We start from the raw sequence: 14,369 nt of genomic DNA on the forward strand, positions 1-14,369 counted from the left end.
TCTTTATTACCGCTGATTATAATGTGCATCCATGCTGATCTATAAAACTATTATTTTGTTGAAGACACAATAGCCAACCAAACAAGGATTGAGGTAATAAATAAAAGCTCAGCCTTTGTCGGACAGAATCTGAGGAGAGACAAGCCTCTTAAAACAAGATTTATGTGCTTTCAATACCCAGGGTGATGTATTTGTCTCTCTGATTCCCTGAAAGAGATATAAGGCATAAAAGAGTGAGGATGGAGGCCTTTTGTCAGCACAAACTATCTCATCAGGTCATGTATCATTATTACAATGAGCAATGGTGGACAAGGTGGGAGAAATCCACTTTGCAGAGTCTAACAGTGGTCTTCAGTTAATCCCTCAGCTGCAAAGACAAGAGGAGTTTGTAATTGGAACAATGTGGAGCATCAGGGGCTCTGGTAGTGCAGTAATCATCTTTATGCTTGGCTTCATCGCTGATGCGCTCACTTTGCACCCCACCCGATAATGGGATGAGAATTTCTCCTCCTCATTGACTTTGCTCTTTTAACCCATGAAATGAACGATTAATGCAGCGTCACAGGGGAAACCAACTGTTTATCTAGCTCTGCTCAACTGCCGAAATTAAGATGAGGAGGAGGGGGGAGCACACAACCTACCACACATTGCCATTTTTCAATAAATTCCATAAAAAATCCAAAGCAAAAAACACTTGAGTACTGTCTGTGTATCAGAGAAGGATACCTCTTATAAAGAAAAAAGGATTGTGTTAAAGCGGCTTTATTTACCATGTTACCCATCATGCTCCAGTGTGTTAGCATGCTAACATGTGTTAATGAGCACAAACACAAGGTAAAGCCGAGACTGGGTTTGCAAGTAAATGGGAATAAAGAAATTACAATTTTGACTTGGATAAACTACATTAAGGATATTTAAAACTATAGTTCTTACAGTGCTCATAAATATTGAGATTAACCGAAGGACAACTGGTGATTGTAATGCCTGTAAGCTGTTTTGTTATTTAACTACCAATACAACAATTTGCTTTAAGGTTAAACTCAGATCAATAATGCAATTTAAATTAATTTATCATAATGTGGACCTGTAGCGGACTGTAAAGACAACATGTAGTTCATCTTCTCACAACTTCTACATAGCAATACAGTATATCTATAAGGAGACAGATCACAAACTCAATAAAAGTGTGGTTTTATTGAGTTATTTAATTATTAATGTGATTCTGGATTCATGCTTTTGGAAGTGGTAATGTAATTGCTCTTGGCTGATAAATATTGTGTTGCCAGATCTTACAGTCTCTCATTGTAACGTCACCATTAGGTAAGGCGACATGGATAACAAATGTAATACCATAATCTTATACCTTGATATCGACATTACAACATTTTTGTACTGTAGTCTGCCGGTGCTATCTGAAGATAAAACTATCCATGAGTTATGTGAAAAGAAGAGGGTAATGCACTGAAAAAACTCAAAGGTTTATTTTGATTAGATGTATTCGGTCAACAGATTTCACGTAACTTTATTAAGTTAGTTAATAGTAAGTTAGCAATAATATTAATTTTAAAGAAATTAAACATTAGGTTCAATATTATTGCTTACTAAGTTGAAATTTGTTGATACGATACATTAAATTAAAGTCAACATTTCAATTTATTTAGTGGGGCAAATAATAGAACAGCTTGTACAGGCTGGTTATTTCATAAAATAAGAAATAAATCAAAATACCTCCTGTAACCAGGAAATACTACGGTATAACAATATTACAATCTCTATAATCCATCAATCAATAGTTTTTTTAATAGTCTATTAATATAATTTTGCCCAGAGGATCTTTGCAGTCCGTACAGCATGCGAAACACCATGTCCTTAGACCCTTTGAGTGATATGATATCAAATCCTAATATTCATAACAATAGAGTATATGGTTCAGCTCCAAAATGTGTATTATCTTCCAATTTGGCAGTCTGAGTTTAAAAGAAAAACTCAAGTTGAAACACCATGGTACCCCCCAGCTTTATTGAATTATTATTATGAAACAAACCGCTGGTAGAAATATTTGCAGATTTAACCTTATGTCCTTCAACGGAAAAGAGCTAACTGCTAGCTTAAAATAGAAGATGCTTCTTTTGCCTTCTGTTTGTGTGATTCAGAGTCAATGGTGTCAGGAAAATAACTGCTTCCAGGATCTCAAGTATGTTTTTAAGAGGATTACCAAATATGAAAGCCAAACAACAAAGTGGAAAAAACTGTCTCGTTAAATGAAGCATGGCAATCAAAAACAAGGAAGTGCGCAGTGTAGAGGAGAGTGCGTACTCAGGGTTATCACCTGTGTCAACCTGTATGGGAAATAGCATATTTTGTCAATAATTTACTTAAATAAACAGTTATTATGACAGAACATGAGCCAGGCCTTAGTTTAGTTTCCCCCTGACTTTAATTTGGTGGATTATGTCAACAGATTTCACATAACTGTATTAGCTTAGTTGAAAGCAATAATATTAAGTTGAACCTAATAGATATTTGTTTTACTTGTTATTATTGCTTTCAAATAACCTAATACAGTTATGGGAAATCTGTTAACATTATATATTTAATTAAAGTCAACGTTTCAGTTTTATCAGTGTGTGTCCGCTCTAAGAAGACTGCACTAACGAGTAAAACATCCAATAAAGAAAGGCGACTCAAAGGTGAAGGCAGGAGCAAAGTAAGGAGGAATATTTAGTGTCACAGCGATCGAAGACTCAGCCATTTTTTAAAGTAACTCTCAAGTAGCCTTTTCTTTTGCCACATAGTATTCCTAAGCAATTAGGTGGGGGACAAAAGTTGACTTATTTGACAAAAAGTGCTGATGGTAAGTCCTCAGAGATAATAATCAATTAATAACCACAGCCCCAGGGCAACAGTAAATCACCGTGGGTATTTATCAACACACAAAGGAGGCCATCACAGCCATTGTCTGCTCCACTTTTGATGGAATCTCTCAGTGAGGATCCCATGTCTCTGCTTCACAGACTGAAAAAACATCACAAAGGTGTTCTGACCATCTGCTGCACGATTCAAGCCATAAAGGTCCCTTTGACAAGAGAACATATCTCTATTGAGGGGAAAGAACAGAAAGTGAGACACTAGTCTGCACTGAACACAGCTTTATTTTTATATATGATATGATACCACCTCTGTCTTTTCCCCAAACTTTAATTTATATAACAGGAAGTCATTGCTTTCATTTTCATTTGAAGGCAACATAATTCCAGGGATCAAAGTGTCCATACATGACTGAATAAATGAAATTGATTGTTCTGCCCTCCTTAAGCATTTGGTAGCTTGCGTATTATATGTGGGGAAATACTGCCACCTAGCGGACAATACTATTTACAAAGTCGCGCAGGTTTACTTTCTTTTTCATTGTCGAGTTGACTTGAGTTAGGAGATCATACGGGTACAGTTTCTGCCGGATTCCTCTTCAAAGACTTACCTTTAACGCGCGAGCTTTGGACATTATTAGTCTGTAAGTGCCTATTCTTTGTTACCACATTCAATGCCATGTAGACAATTAAGAGTTTATGTTGAATGTATGTCTCTACATCTCTAGGATAATTTGTCACTTAGCCATGCTAGCTCTCGTGGTATCATGCTACCTGCTATGTACTGTAATATTATCTTCGTGAGATTTATGTATCCTTTGTTTCTGTTTGTTTCAGTTTTACAAAAAAGAATATCCATGTCCTTTATAAATACTTGCTTGGTGAACAAAGTAAACGGAAGAAAACCAACACTTCTTGCCTCGCTTGAGTTCATCAACTATATTTATTAGACGACAAATTGTTAGCTAGCTGTCTAGTTCTGCAAGCTAGAGAACGCAGCACGAGGACAGCATAGTAAAAAGACTACAGCGCGGCGAGTTCAAGCACAGAAGGTAGCCTTAGAAGACCACGATGCTTCATGCGGGCGGAGCAGAGGGTGACGCCACCGGACAAGCACAAGGTGCTGCCGCTCTGGAGCTACTAGAAAACGGCAATGAGGCAACCCAAAACCAAGAACCATTCCGAACACCCGACTCCCGGTCACAGGTGTCCAAGAAGTCCAACGGATTCTCCGCAACGTCAGCAGCTATCAGAGCAAGCGCCAAGTCAAAAGCTGCACAGGCCCAGCTGACCTTTGCGGAGAGAGAAGCAACAATGATGAGGCAGAAAGCTGAGCTCGAAGCCAGTCTCCACGTTCTCACCATTCAAAAGATGGCCGCCGCCGCTGAGGCAGAAGCTGCAGCCTACGAGGAAGAGGAGGTTGAAAGCGGGGAGAAACATCATGAGCCATACGTCCCGGGAAAGCCTTTAAACGCCTTAGAAGCACTCAGCAGGACTCAGCTATGTTTGGCAGACAACCACCACCGCCAACACATGCTCCACTGCACTCCTACAGACCAGCCGCACATGCAGCCGCGCCAGCTGCTCATCATAGCCCCACGCCACTCATCAGCAAGGTAAAGCAAGAAGAACCTTCTCCATATAAGTCTCCAATGATGCCGCCACATCGCGGCTCTACACCCAGGCCCTCATGTCTTCAACGACAGTGCCGTCACGGAGAAGGAGGAAAGCGGGGAGCCGGATGAGGACACGCCCAGAGTCACTTCCAAGTGCACAGAGATTTGCGGCAACGCAGACAGCCCACGCTCATGTGCCAAGATCTGCCTGGTTAAAGCCTATCCTGCTGGGAGAAAAGAGAAAGCTGTGAAGATGTATGCAGTGCTGGACGAACAGAGTAACAAGTCACTCGCAAAGACAGAGTTCTTCAATCTCTTTGGTCTCAAAGCCAGTCCAGCCCCATACACACTGAAGACCTGTGCGGGGACAACAGAGACCTCCGGCAGACGAGTCAACAACTTCACGCTTGAGTCGATGGATGGGAAACTACAACTCCCCCTCTCCACGCTCATCGAATGTGACATGGTGCCAGATGATAGATCTGAAATTCCATCTCCAGATATTGCAAAGCACCACCCCCACCTGCAGCGAGTGGCGCACAGGATTCTAGATGTGGACCCAAACGCACCCATCCTCCTGCTCCTGGGAAGAGACATCCTCAGAGTGCATAAGGTGCGTGAGCAAATCAACGGGCACACAACGCTCCTTATGCACAACGGCTCGACCTGGGCTGGGTCATCGTGGGTGACGTCTGCCTGGGGACAGCCCACAAACCAGCTGAAGTCAACGTGTACAAAGCCAATGTGCTACAAAATGGCCGAACGTCTTTTCTCCATCCCTGTCCAAATAACATCCAGGTGAAGGAAGGCTACAGCAACACACCGCATCGACACAACCCTCCCTCACTCCCCTGTGATGAAGAGGCAGGCTGGGCAGCGAGCACAGACAGCCTCCGCCTCTCAGTGTTCGAGAGCTCCAGAGACGACAACAAACCGGCTCCGTCAATGGATGACAAAGCATTCCTGACCGTCATGGACAGAGAGGTCTACCAGGACGACGGCCACAGCTGGGTAGCACCGCTGCCGTTCCGGTCGCCACGGCAACCTCTCCCAAGCAACCGGGAACAAGCAGTCAAGCGTCTTGGGTCACTGAGGAGAACACTAGAGAAAAAGCCAGAGATGAAAAGCCACTACACAGAGTTTATGCAGAAAATGCTGGACAACGACCAAGCTGAACATGCACCACCACTGGAGGCAGGTAAAGAACACTGGTACCTCCCCTCATTCTGTGTTTACCACCCAAAGAAGCCGGGTCAAATAAGAGTAGCGTTTGATTCAAGCGCTGAATGTGAAGGCGTCTCCTTGAATGATGTACTCCTCAGCGGCCCAGACTTAAACAACACGCTGCTGGCCGTGCTTCTACGGTTCCGTAAAGAGCCTGTCGCTGTTACAGCAGATGTGCAGCAAAGGTTTTACTGCTTTGTGGTCAGATGTGATCATAGAGACTACCTCCGCTACCTCTGGTATGAGGACAATGATTTAGACAAGAAAGTGGTGGAGTACAGGATGAAAGTCCATGTATTCGGAAACACCCCGTCACCCGCCATTGCTATCTACTGCATGAGACGCGCTGCTGAGAAAGGTGAAGCAGTATATGGCTCTGATGCAAGACAGTTTGTGGTGCTACGCGGGCAGCTACAGAACCAGAAGATGGCGGACCTGCCTGCCGACAGACTCACACCAGAGCCTCCATTCACCAATGTGGGCCTTGATGTCCTCGGGCCATGGGCCATGGGCCATCATGACACGGAGAACAAGAGGAGGAAGTGTAGACAGTAAACGCTGGGCAGTGATCTTTACCTGCATGTCAACCAGAGCTGTCCACCTCGAGCTCATTGAATCCATGTCAACCGACAGCTTCATCAATGCACTCAGAAGATTTTTCGCCATCCGTGGTCCAGCCAGACTTCTCCGCTCTGACAGGGGGACTAACTTTGTTGGAGCCTGTAAAGAGCTGGGCATTAACACGGAAGACACAACCATAACAACATACCTCCAAAGTAAGGGGTGCTCATGGGTATTCAACCCACCACACTCATCACATATGGGGGGTGCATGGGAGAGGCTTATTGGCGTCGCCAGGCGCATTCTGGATGCCATGCTGCTTCAGACCGGATACACCCGCCTCACACACGAGGTACTGAGCACTCTCATGGCCGAGGTAATGGCCATCATGAATGCCAGACCCCTGGTGCCTGTGTCCTCCGACCCTGACATGCCGACAGTCCTCACCCCAGCGATGCTACTAACCCAGAAGATGAGCACTGTCTCCGCTCCCTCTGGGAGCTTCCAGATGGCTGACCTGCATGGTAAACAATGGAAACACGTCCAGTGCCTTGCAAACACCTTTTGGAAGAGATGGAGAAGGGACTACTTGTCCACTCTGCAGGGCCGCAGAAAGTGGACCGATGAAAGGCCAAACGTCAAGGTCGGCGACGTCGTCCTGCTCAAGGACAGCCAAGCCCACAGAAACGACTGGCCTGTGGGAGTGGTTGTCAACACTCTGCCAAGCAGGGACAAGAGGATCCGGAAGGTGGAGGTCAAAATAGCAAAAGAAGGGACTGTTAAAGTGCTTCTGAGACCTACCTCAGAAATAGTTGTTCTTCTCTCAGAATAGTTAGAGAAATGTTTGTTGTGTGCCGACAGAACTTTGTGTGATTTCTGTTTAAGTAAATTTGTAGTGACATAATATTATTATGCCAAGCGGGGAGTGTTCTGCCCTCCTTAAGCTTTGGTAGCTTGCATATTATATGTGGGGAAATACTGCCACCTAGCGGACAATACTATTTACATTTCCTCTTCAAAGACTTACCTTTAACGCGCGAGCTTTGGACATTATTAGTCTGTAAGTGCCTATTCTTTGTTACCACATTCAATGCCATGTAGATAATTAAGAGTTTATGTTGAATTTGTGTCTCTACATCTCTAGGATAATTTGTCACTTGCCATGCTAGCTCTCGTGGTATCATGCTACCTGCTATGTACTGTAATATTATCTTCGTGAGATTTATGTATCCCTTTGTTTCTGTTTGTTTCAGTTTTACAAAAAAGAATATCCATGTCCTTTATAAATACTTGCTTGGTGAACAAAGTAAACGGAAGAAAACCAACACTTCTTGCCTCGCTTGAGTTCATCAACTATATTTATTAGATGACAAATTGTTAGCTAGCTGTCTAGTTCTGCAAGCTAGAGAACGCAGCACGAGGACAGCATAATGATAGTGATGATTAATAAAGGCCCATCTTATCTTAATCTGAATTTAAACAATGACATCAACAGAGAAACGAAATTGATGTAGAAAGTCAGACCTAATATTTGAAATCTGGCCATTAAGGACTAGTGCAGTGATGACGTATCTCTGTCGGCCTACAGTTAGCTTCTCAAGTGCTTCTTTGACTAAAAGCAATGGGATTTTTCCATTGGATTTTGGAATATTACCAAAATCAAGATCTGTGGCACGGCTATGATACTTACATGATTTAAAAGCAGTATAATTTCCACAACTTTATGATTATTGTAGCATAAATGCAATCACCCAAAGGAAACGCTAATGCTAGGCTATAAACAAAAGGTTCAACACGGTCACATGGCGAAACATCACCATCGCTAAGCTAAAGGTGGCTAGTGTTCGGCGTGATGGCGTTTAGTGAAGCTTCACAACATTCACCAGTGGGGTATTTACTGATGAATTGAATATTGTATATCTACAACAAGTAATCCACTGTGATTCATGTATATCCAACAAAATCTATTTGCATGTACATTATGTGTGATATATGTAATTGTTTTAGTCATCACATGAATGCCATACTCAACAATGTAGTTATTTTTAACCCAGACGTTGATTTGTTTGTCACATAAGTGTGCCACTTCTGCACTAAACCCTAACCCAGTTTTTACCACAGTCCTCATTTCAATTGCTAATCCAAAAACATATTAAACAAATTGTTGACTTCGAGACGAGGGGACCAGAAGGGTAAAATGCTAACTCATTTTCGGGGTTTTAGGACTCATTTCTGCACCACTGTATTGCTACTGGTGTTTGGTGAATCCCTGACAATGCTAGACTGAAACATATGCAGTCAGACCAAAGCAACAGTCTACCAACATGATCTAAACCTGTTTATCTGAAGTTAAAACTGTGGACACAACAACAGTAAGAAAAGTAGGTCGCTGTTGAAGCAGGAAGTGGTTCTGTAACTGGATTTAACTCTATCCTTCATTCCTTCTTTTAATCCCTTCATAGTTCAATAATTAGCCACACCAACACCTCCTTCAGAAACTGGATACTAGACATAACCTGTAAGCAGACTCTAGTGTATTAGGTTATAGAACACTGCACGCATTTCTCTGCAAACTTGCCTGTGCACGAAGTCAGACAGTCGTTGGTGTATGAGAGAAATAGTGGGGAAGCGATGATGAGAACATTAGGAAGACTAGCGTGTGCTAGACAGAGAATCATTTATTCACCATTGACTCTGTTTCGGTTTGTAAAAATCAATTAACAAACAAACAATATGAAAGTCCATGTGAACATTTGACTGCAGCCTATGTGCGAGGACTGAATGGCTGAATACAATTAAAGGCAGAAGAGAAATCAATGACGAGCAGTCTGCCATGTTTTTTTAAAGGTTTAATAGATCTGCAACAGCGTCTTTGAATAAGCAGACTGAAGGGGTCCTCTTGTTTCTAGAGTGCCAGTGAATAGTGTTAAAGCACCCTTAGCAGAAATGCAATATCATATGCATAATTGTGCTTTATAGGGTGTAATCACATGAACCCTGGAATGGCGACATTTGACGTGGCACAACATTCAGCCGTTCGCAGAGACCACCGGTCCTGACTGAAAGACGTGGATCATGTATTATTAAACATTTTAAAACGTATGCCATAATTTTCCAAAGTGATTATTTGTTTTTACGCTTAATACTATAAAAATGATCAATTGAAGTTTCCCTGTGTTGGGGAGTGTGGCGTTTGTTCAAATGATTTCCAACATCTTTGAATGGTGATATGCCCAGTGATAGATGTGAGGAGCATATATTGCATAGAGCTTAATTCATTCGAAGATGTTCATACTAATACTACTTATTGGTATTTGTGTGGATTTATACATGTGGACAGGGGATAATGCTGATGTTGGAATTGTTGAGACTGATGAAATTATTTTGGTATCAGAAGCGCTCTGCTTATATTCGGCAGTTTTTAGTGAGCTATGTTTGAGCGGGCTAAGCTTATATCAGGTGAACAGTGCGCATGGAGCCTAAGCTCTGAAGGTTTATGGCTGATGTTGCTCTCCTCATTGGGCTGCCTGCTGTCCAGTGGTCAAGATGTTTGTCATTCAGGAAAGGTAACATTCACTCTGATAGGATTTAAAACAGAGAGTAAGCTGCATGGAATCTCCATATTTGAGAGGTTGTAAAACTCCTTTTCTCACATTTTCCCATTAAACATTAATCAGATATCAATGATGAATGACTAATTGATCTTTTGACAAACAGGAAAAAAAGTCATTCTGCTGACCGAGTGCCAGATGAGAAACCACTCGTGTTACTTTGGAAGGCCATTATACAAATGATATATTTTTTACTTAGGAGGAAGTTTGAAGACTCGCTAGTTTAACTTCTCAATATCCAAAACAGCCAAAGGCCCGTTATTTATTCAATTATTTCATTATTTGTATTACTATCATTGTTACTTGCACATGTTGTATGGCTATAGTCACTCTGGGCATTTGGGTGTGGTTTCATGGTACTTAGTGTACCTGCTTAGATATTTTTACATAGTGATGGCTTGTGTTATTTTCTTCTTTAAACATCGGGAAAGGACAATTCAAGGACTCTTTTATAAAAGTATCACAGAGAAAGCGTAGTATAGCCTCGGAGAGCTTTTTTATTGGAAGTTTAGTTACAACTGCAACCTGCGCTGTGAGCCAAAAATCATAAACGCTCCATGTGCATGCTGAACTCAAAGCTGGCCAAGCCATACAATGACAGTCCAGCTCAGAGGAAAGCCCAAACCTCTTGGTCCGGATTTACTTTTCACTGGGATCTCTACTTAGAGAGCCAGCCTGGCTGACATCTCTTTGTCCCCGCAGAATGACAGTGATGTTTTCAAGAAACATTGATTGGGATATTTGAGCAGTCACAGTTGTCAGAGGCGAGAGGTGAAGATAGGCTGCCGCTGATCTGCTCTGCACTGACAATGTCTCTCTACTCTAAGTCCAAAATCAATCTCTAATTGAACGCTCCAACAACAATCCATACTGTCTCTAAACCCAAGTGACCGCCCAACTACATCATTACTTCGTCAACGTGTGCTTTCTGCAGCTGTCACCACACACAGCTGGACTCCGCTCCGACGGGACTTGCTTTTTGGGATTTCCATAAACGGTAATGTGTCAAACATCGAAGTGTACAGTGTTAACTGCAGCTGGAAATACAGCAGTTATAAAGACAAGTATAAAATGAACATACTCACAATTTAACTCATTCCCCTGAAATGAATTGTTAATCGTGCTCATTGTACCACATTTGTTAATATCAGAATATAAAGAAGGATTCATGTGATACACAGGGTTGGGAAGAATACTTTTGAAATGTAATTCGTAATGTAATCTGATTACGTTCTGCTACGTTTGGATTACTTAAACATTTGACCCAAAATGAAAAATTACAGGGGAAAATAAAAATCAATAAATGTCTTTAGTTTAAGTGTATTATGTCAAACAGAACAATGTGACCTCAGAAAAGAAGATATTTAGGATCAAAAGCCCTCCTAAATTACAGGCTAGGCTTCAGAATAGTATAGTTTACAAATGCTGTTGATTTAAATAGAGGAATTAAAATCTAAAACGTTTGGTTTAATAAATCAGGTGCCACCTACTGAAATCTAAAAATATATTTAAAATAAAGGAGTAACCTTAATGAGAACCAATAAGAAAATTCAGGACGTATGTCTGTCTATACTATATTGATCTTTATTTGACATTGGATTGAAACATTGTATCCTGCTCCTCCCTTAATATTCACATTACCATTTTTTTCCACACAAACTTTAAACATTAACAAATGTTCAGCATTTATATTTGTATTCTTATAGCTGGGAGTCTTTAAGGTTTTAGACTTTGTTTATTTTTTCTTATCCTGCATGGGTAAAACAGATCATTATTTGCTCTCTAAAGGCATGCAATGAAACTGTAATCTGTATCTTTTTTTCTATTCTGCTGACTTAATCACTGATTAATTAGTTACATGTAACCTGTTACGCCCCAAACCTGAACTTACAGAACACACTGGTAAAGGTTGACATGCACTGGTGTTCCAAAGCTAAACATGCGGAACATGTTGACAGCCGCTTATTGTCCTTTGATTCACATTATCAGGGAATTCTTGACTCTTCTTGAATATGTATTACTGATCACTTTTAATATCAACACTGATCAGGGGCAACTATTTTAATATTTGTATGAACTGTGTCATTGAAAAGATACGTCTTTGTGTTATAACACATTTAAGTTTGTAAACATATACTTTCTGATTTAGAGATTCCCACTTTAATAAATCTCCTCTTAGCTTATGGCTGATGTGACCTGTAAACTAAACGTTAATAGTTTAATATTACTGCATTTTGTTATCCAATGTGAACAATTATAACTTATTTTTGGTGGAAGAAGTAATTAAATATTTTCCTAAAAAATACATTAATAATAATAAAAATAACAATAGCAGAAATCTATGAAATGTTAACTAGTTTTATTTCCAGTTCTTTCTTATTAAACAAATGGAGTCTGGTCTTATCTTGTCTGGTAAAACATTTCAATCTAAGAATTGAAAACAACGAATAGATCAAAAACTAATTAAAGACAGTATATCAATAAGTTTGTTCGCTATAACGACTGTGCCAAATCCATGTGTAGATTTTACTTAACACATATGCCAACAGATCCTTTAACTATATAAAATAAAGTTGCAGAAAGGGAAACACTTGGACAATGACATTTAAAAAAAGAAAATCATCTTTAAACTTGAATGCATTCCAACTAACCTTAGATGTTATAATAAAATAAAGATTTTAATTAAGCTTTCTGCCATTAAAATACATAACATTGTTCCTATGCATTTTGATTTGAAATCCATTTTCTGTTCATCTTCATCTTCTTCATCTTCATATGGATGATTAGCAATTATTGTTTATGGAGAATAAACCACACTAAAACCCCCTTGTTTTGATTCCAGGTCCATTGTGCAGCTGAGGACATTATGTATCTGCAGACATGTAAATCATTGTGTGCCAAACAACGAATTCAAAGTAACAAAAACATGGCAGCCTTGGGCTCCTAAAATAGACTCTCATTGTAAGTGGTAGGGCCTTTTATTCTCTGCTGGGTGGTTAACTTCCTTATGTTATGGAAGGGTGTGAACACGCATCTCTTTCCCCCACTACAAAACCAGCGGCTGCCAGCTGAATCCTTACTTTGGGAAAACACAGCATCACACTGCAAGAGGCCAATAAAAGAAAACCTTCGTGATGTTGTGAGGAGGCCAGGGTGTTGCCCTGATCACGCCACGTCTGTAAACATCAACTTGACTTATAATCAGCTGGAATTTTCAGAATTGAGTTTAGATTCAAATAAAAAATAAAAGCTTCACACTGAAAAACCTGAAACTTGACTTTAATTAAATGTATCATGTTTACAGATTTCACATAAGTGTTTTAGGTTAGTGAAAGCAATAATATTACCTTGAACCAAATATATATACATTTTTAGACTCAATATTACGACTTTCAACTAACCTAATACCGTTATGTCAACGTTTCAGTTTCTACAGTGCACTTGCTTGCTTTTTCTGCAGCTTTCAACTCAATCTAATAGACCTTAAAACCACCTTTTGAGAAGTCAAAACTTTAAAAAATCAAAGGTGGCTTTGGTATCTGTTAACAGGTAGTGAACTGAAAAGTAATAATTGTAATAATAATTTAATATCATGTGAAACGTTATGAGAGACTTCCTCCCAGGGCATTTGATGTGCTGAAATGTTATCATCTTGCTATTGATGAACATATCAGGGAATAATGGAGGGGAATAGTGTGAAGTTACACATCTGAACATTTTCTCTGAAAGAAGAAGCTTATTGTTGTGGAAATCACCTACCCCGTTTCTGCATGAAGCTGAATAGGTCATCGAGAAACTCTTTGCGCTTTTCCCCATCGTCCAATTCATACAGCTGAAAAGAAAGGAAAGAAATTGAATGCATTAGACATTTTTACCAGAGAAGAAGAAGGCCATGCATGTTTGATCATTGAGAGGGTGGGGGAGTTTTCATGAACTCTGAGGATTATGGCCAATGCTGTGAGGACAATGATCTGAGACAATCTGTGAGACCTTGAGCCAGAGCAGCTCCTGACCAACAGACGGCTCAAACCTTCAGCACAAAGACTCAGCGCCACACCGCTGCAGGAACAATATCAGGAAGATGCTTTCTGCCCATGAATAGCTTTCTCACATCTTAGAGAGGTATGCCTTTGTCAGCTCGAACCAAATGACCATCAGCGACCCCTTCAAAAAGGTGAGCACAAACATGCTGAAGTTATCAAATGCGATACTATTTTAAATATCCTATGCTCACTTTTTTATACAACAAAACAGAAAAGAGAATATCCTTTTCATTATCCATATTAACTTCCATTCTACTTATGCCATGCAGAATGAGTTTTTTGTTGTTGTTCATTTGTCCGTGGGACCTTATGTCAGGTGGTGCGATCATTTATTAATTATTAAGAAGGAATATTTCATTTTCCATGATCACAATATTACAAAGACTGTCATAATGACCCCATCTTAATATTGAAGGTGTTAACTTATCTGATTTCACATAGTACATT

At 40.4% G+C, this 14,369-nt stretch overlaps 1 protein-coding gene across 1 annotated transcript in view; it reads right to left on the bottom strand.

Annotated features, from left to right (window-relative positions):
• The window catches only part of arid3c (AT rich interactive domain 3C (BRIGHT-like)), a 72,952-nt gene that overhangs the window by 16,859 nt on the left and 41,724 nt on the right, over positions 1 to 14,369 (bottom strand). Inside the window, exon 3 of the mRNA XM_063898127.1 lies at positions 13,639 to 13,711. Within this exon, the coding sequence (XP_063754197.1) occupies positions 13,639 to 13,711 (73 nt within the window). The remainder of the gene's footprint in view (positions 1 to 13,638; positions 13,712 to 14,369) is intronic.

Source organism: Eleginops maclovinus, chromosome 12 (assembly GCF_036324505.1).
Source record: "Eleginops maclovinus isolate JMC-PN-2008 ecotype Puerto Natales chromosome 12, JC_Emac_rtc_rv5, whole genome shotgun sequence".
In the NCBI taxonomy this organism is placed as follows: Eukaryota; Metazoa; Chordata; class Actinopteri; order Perciformes; family Eleginopidae; genus Eleginops; species Eleginops maclovinus.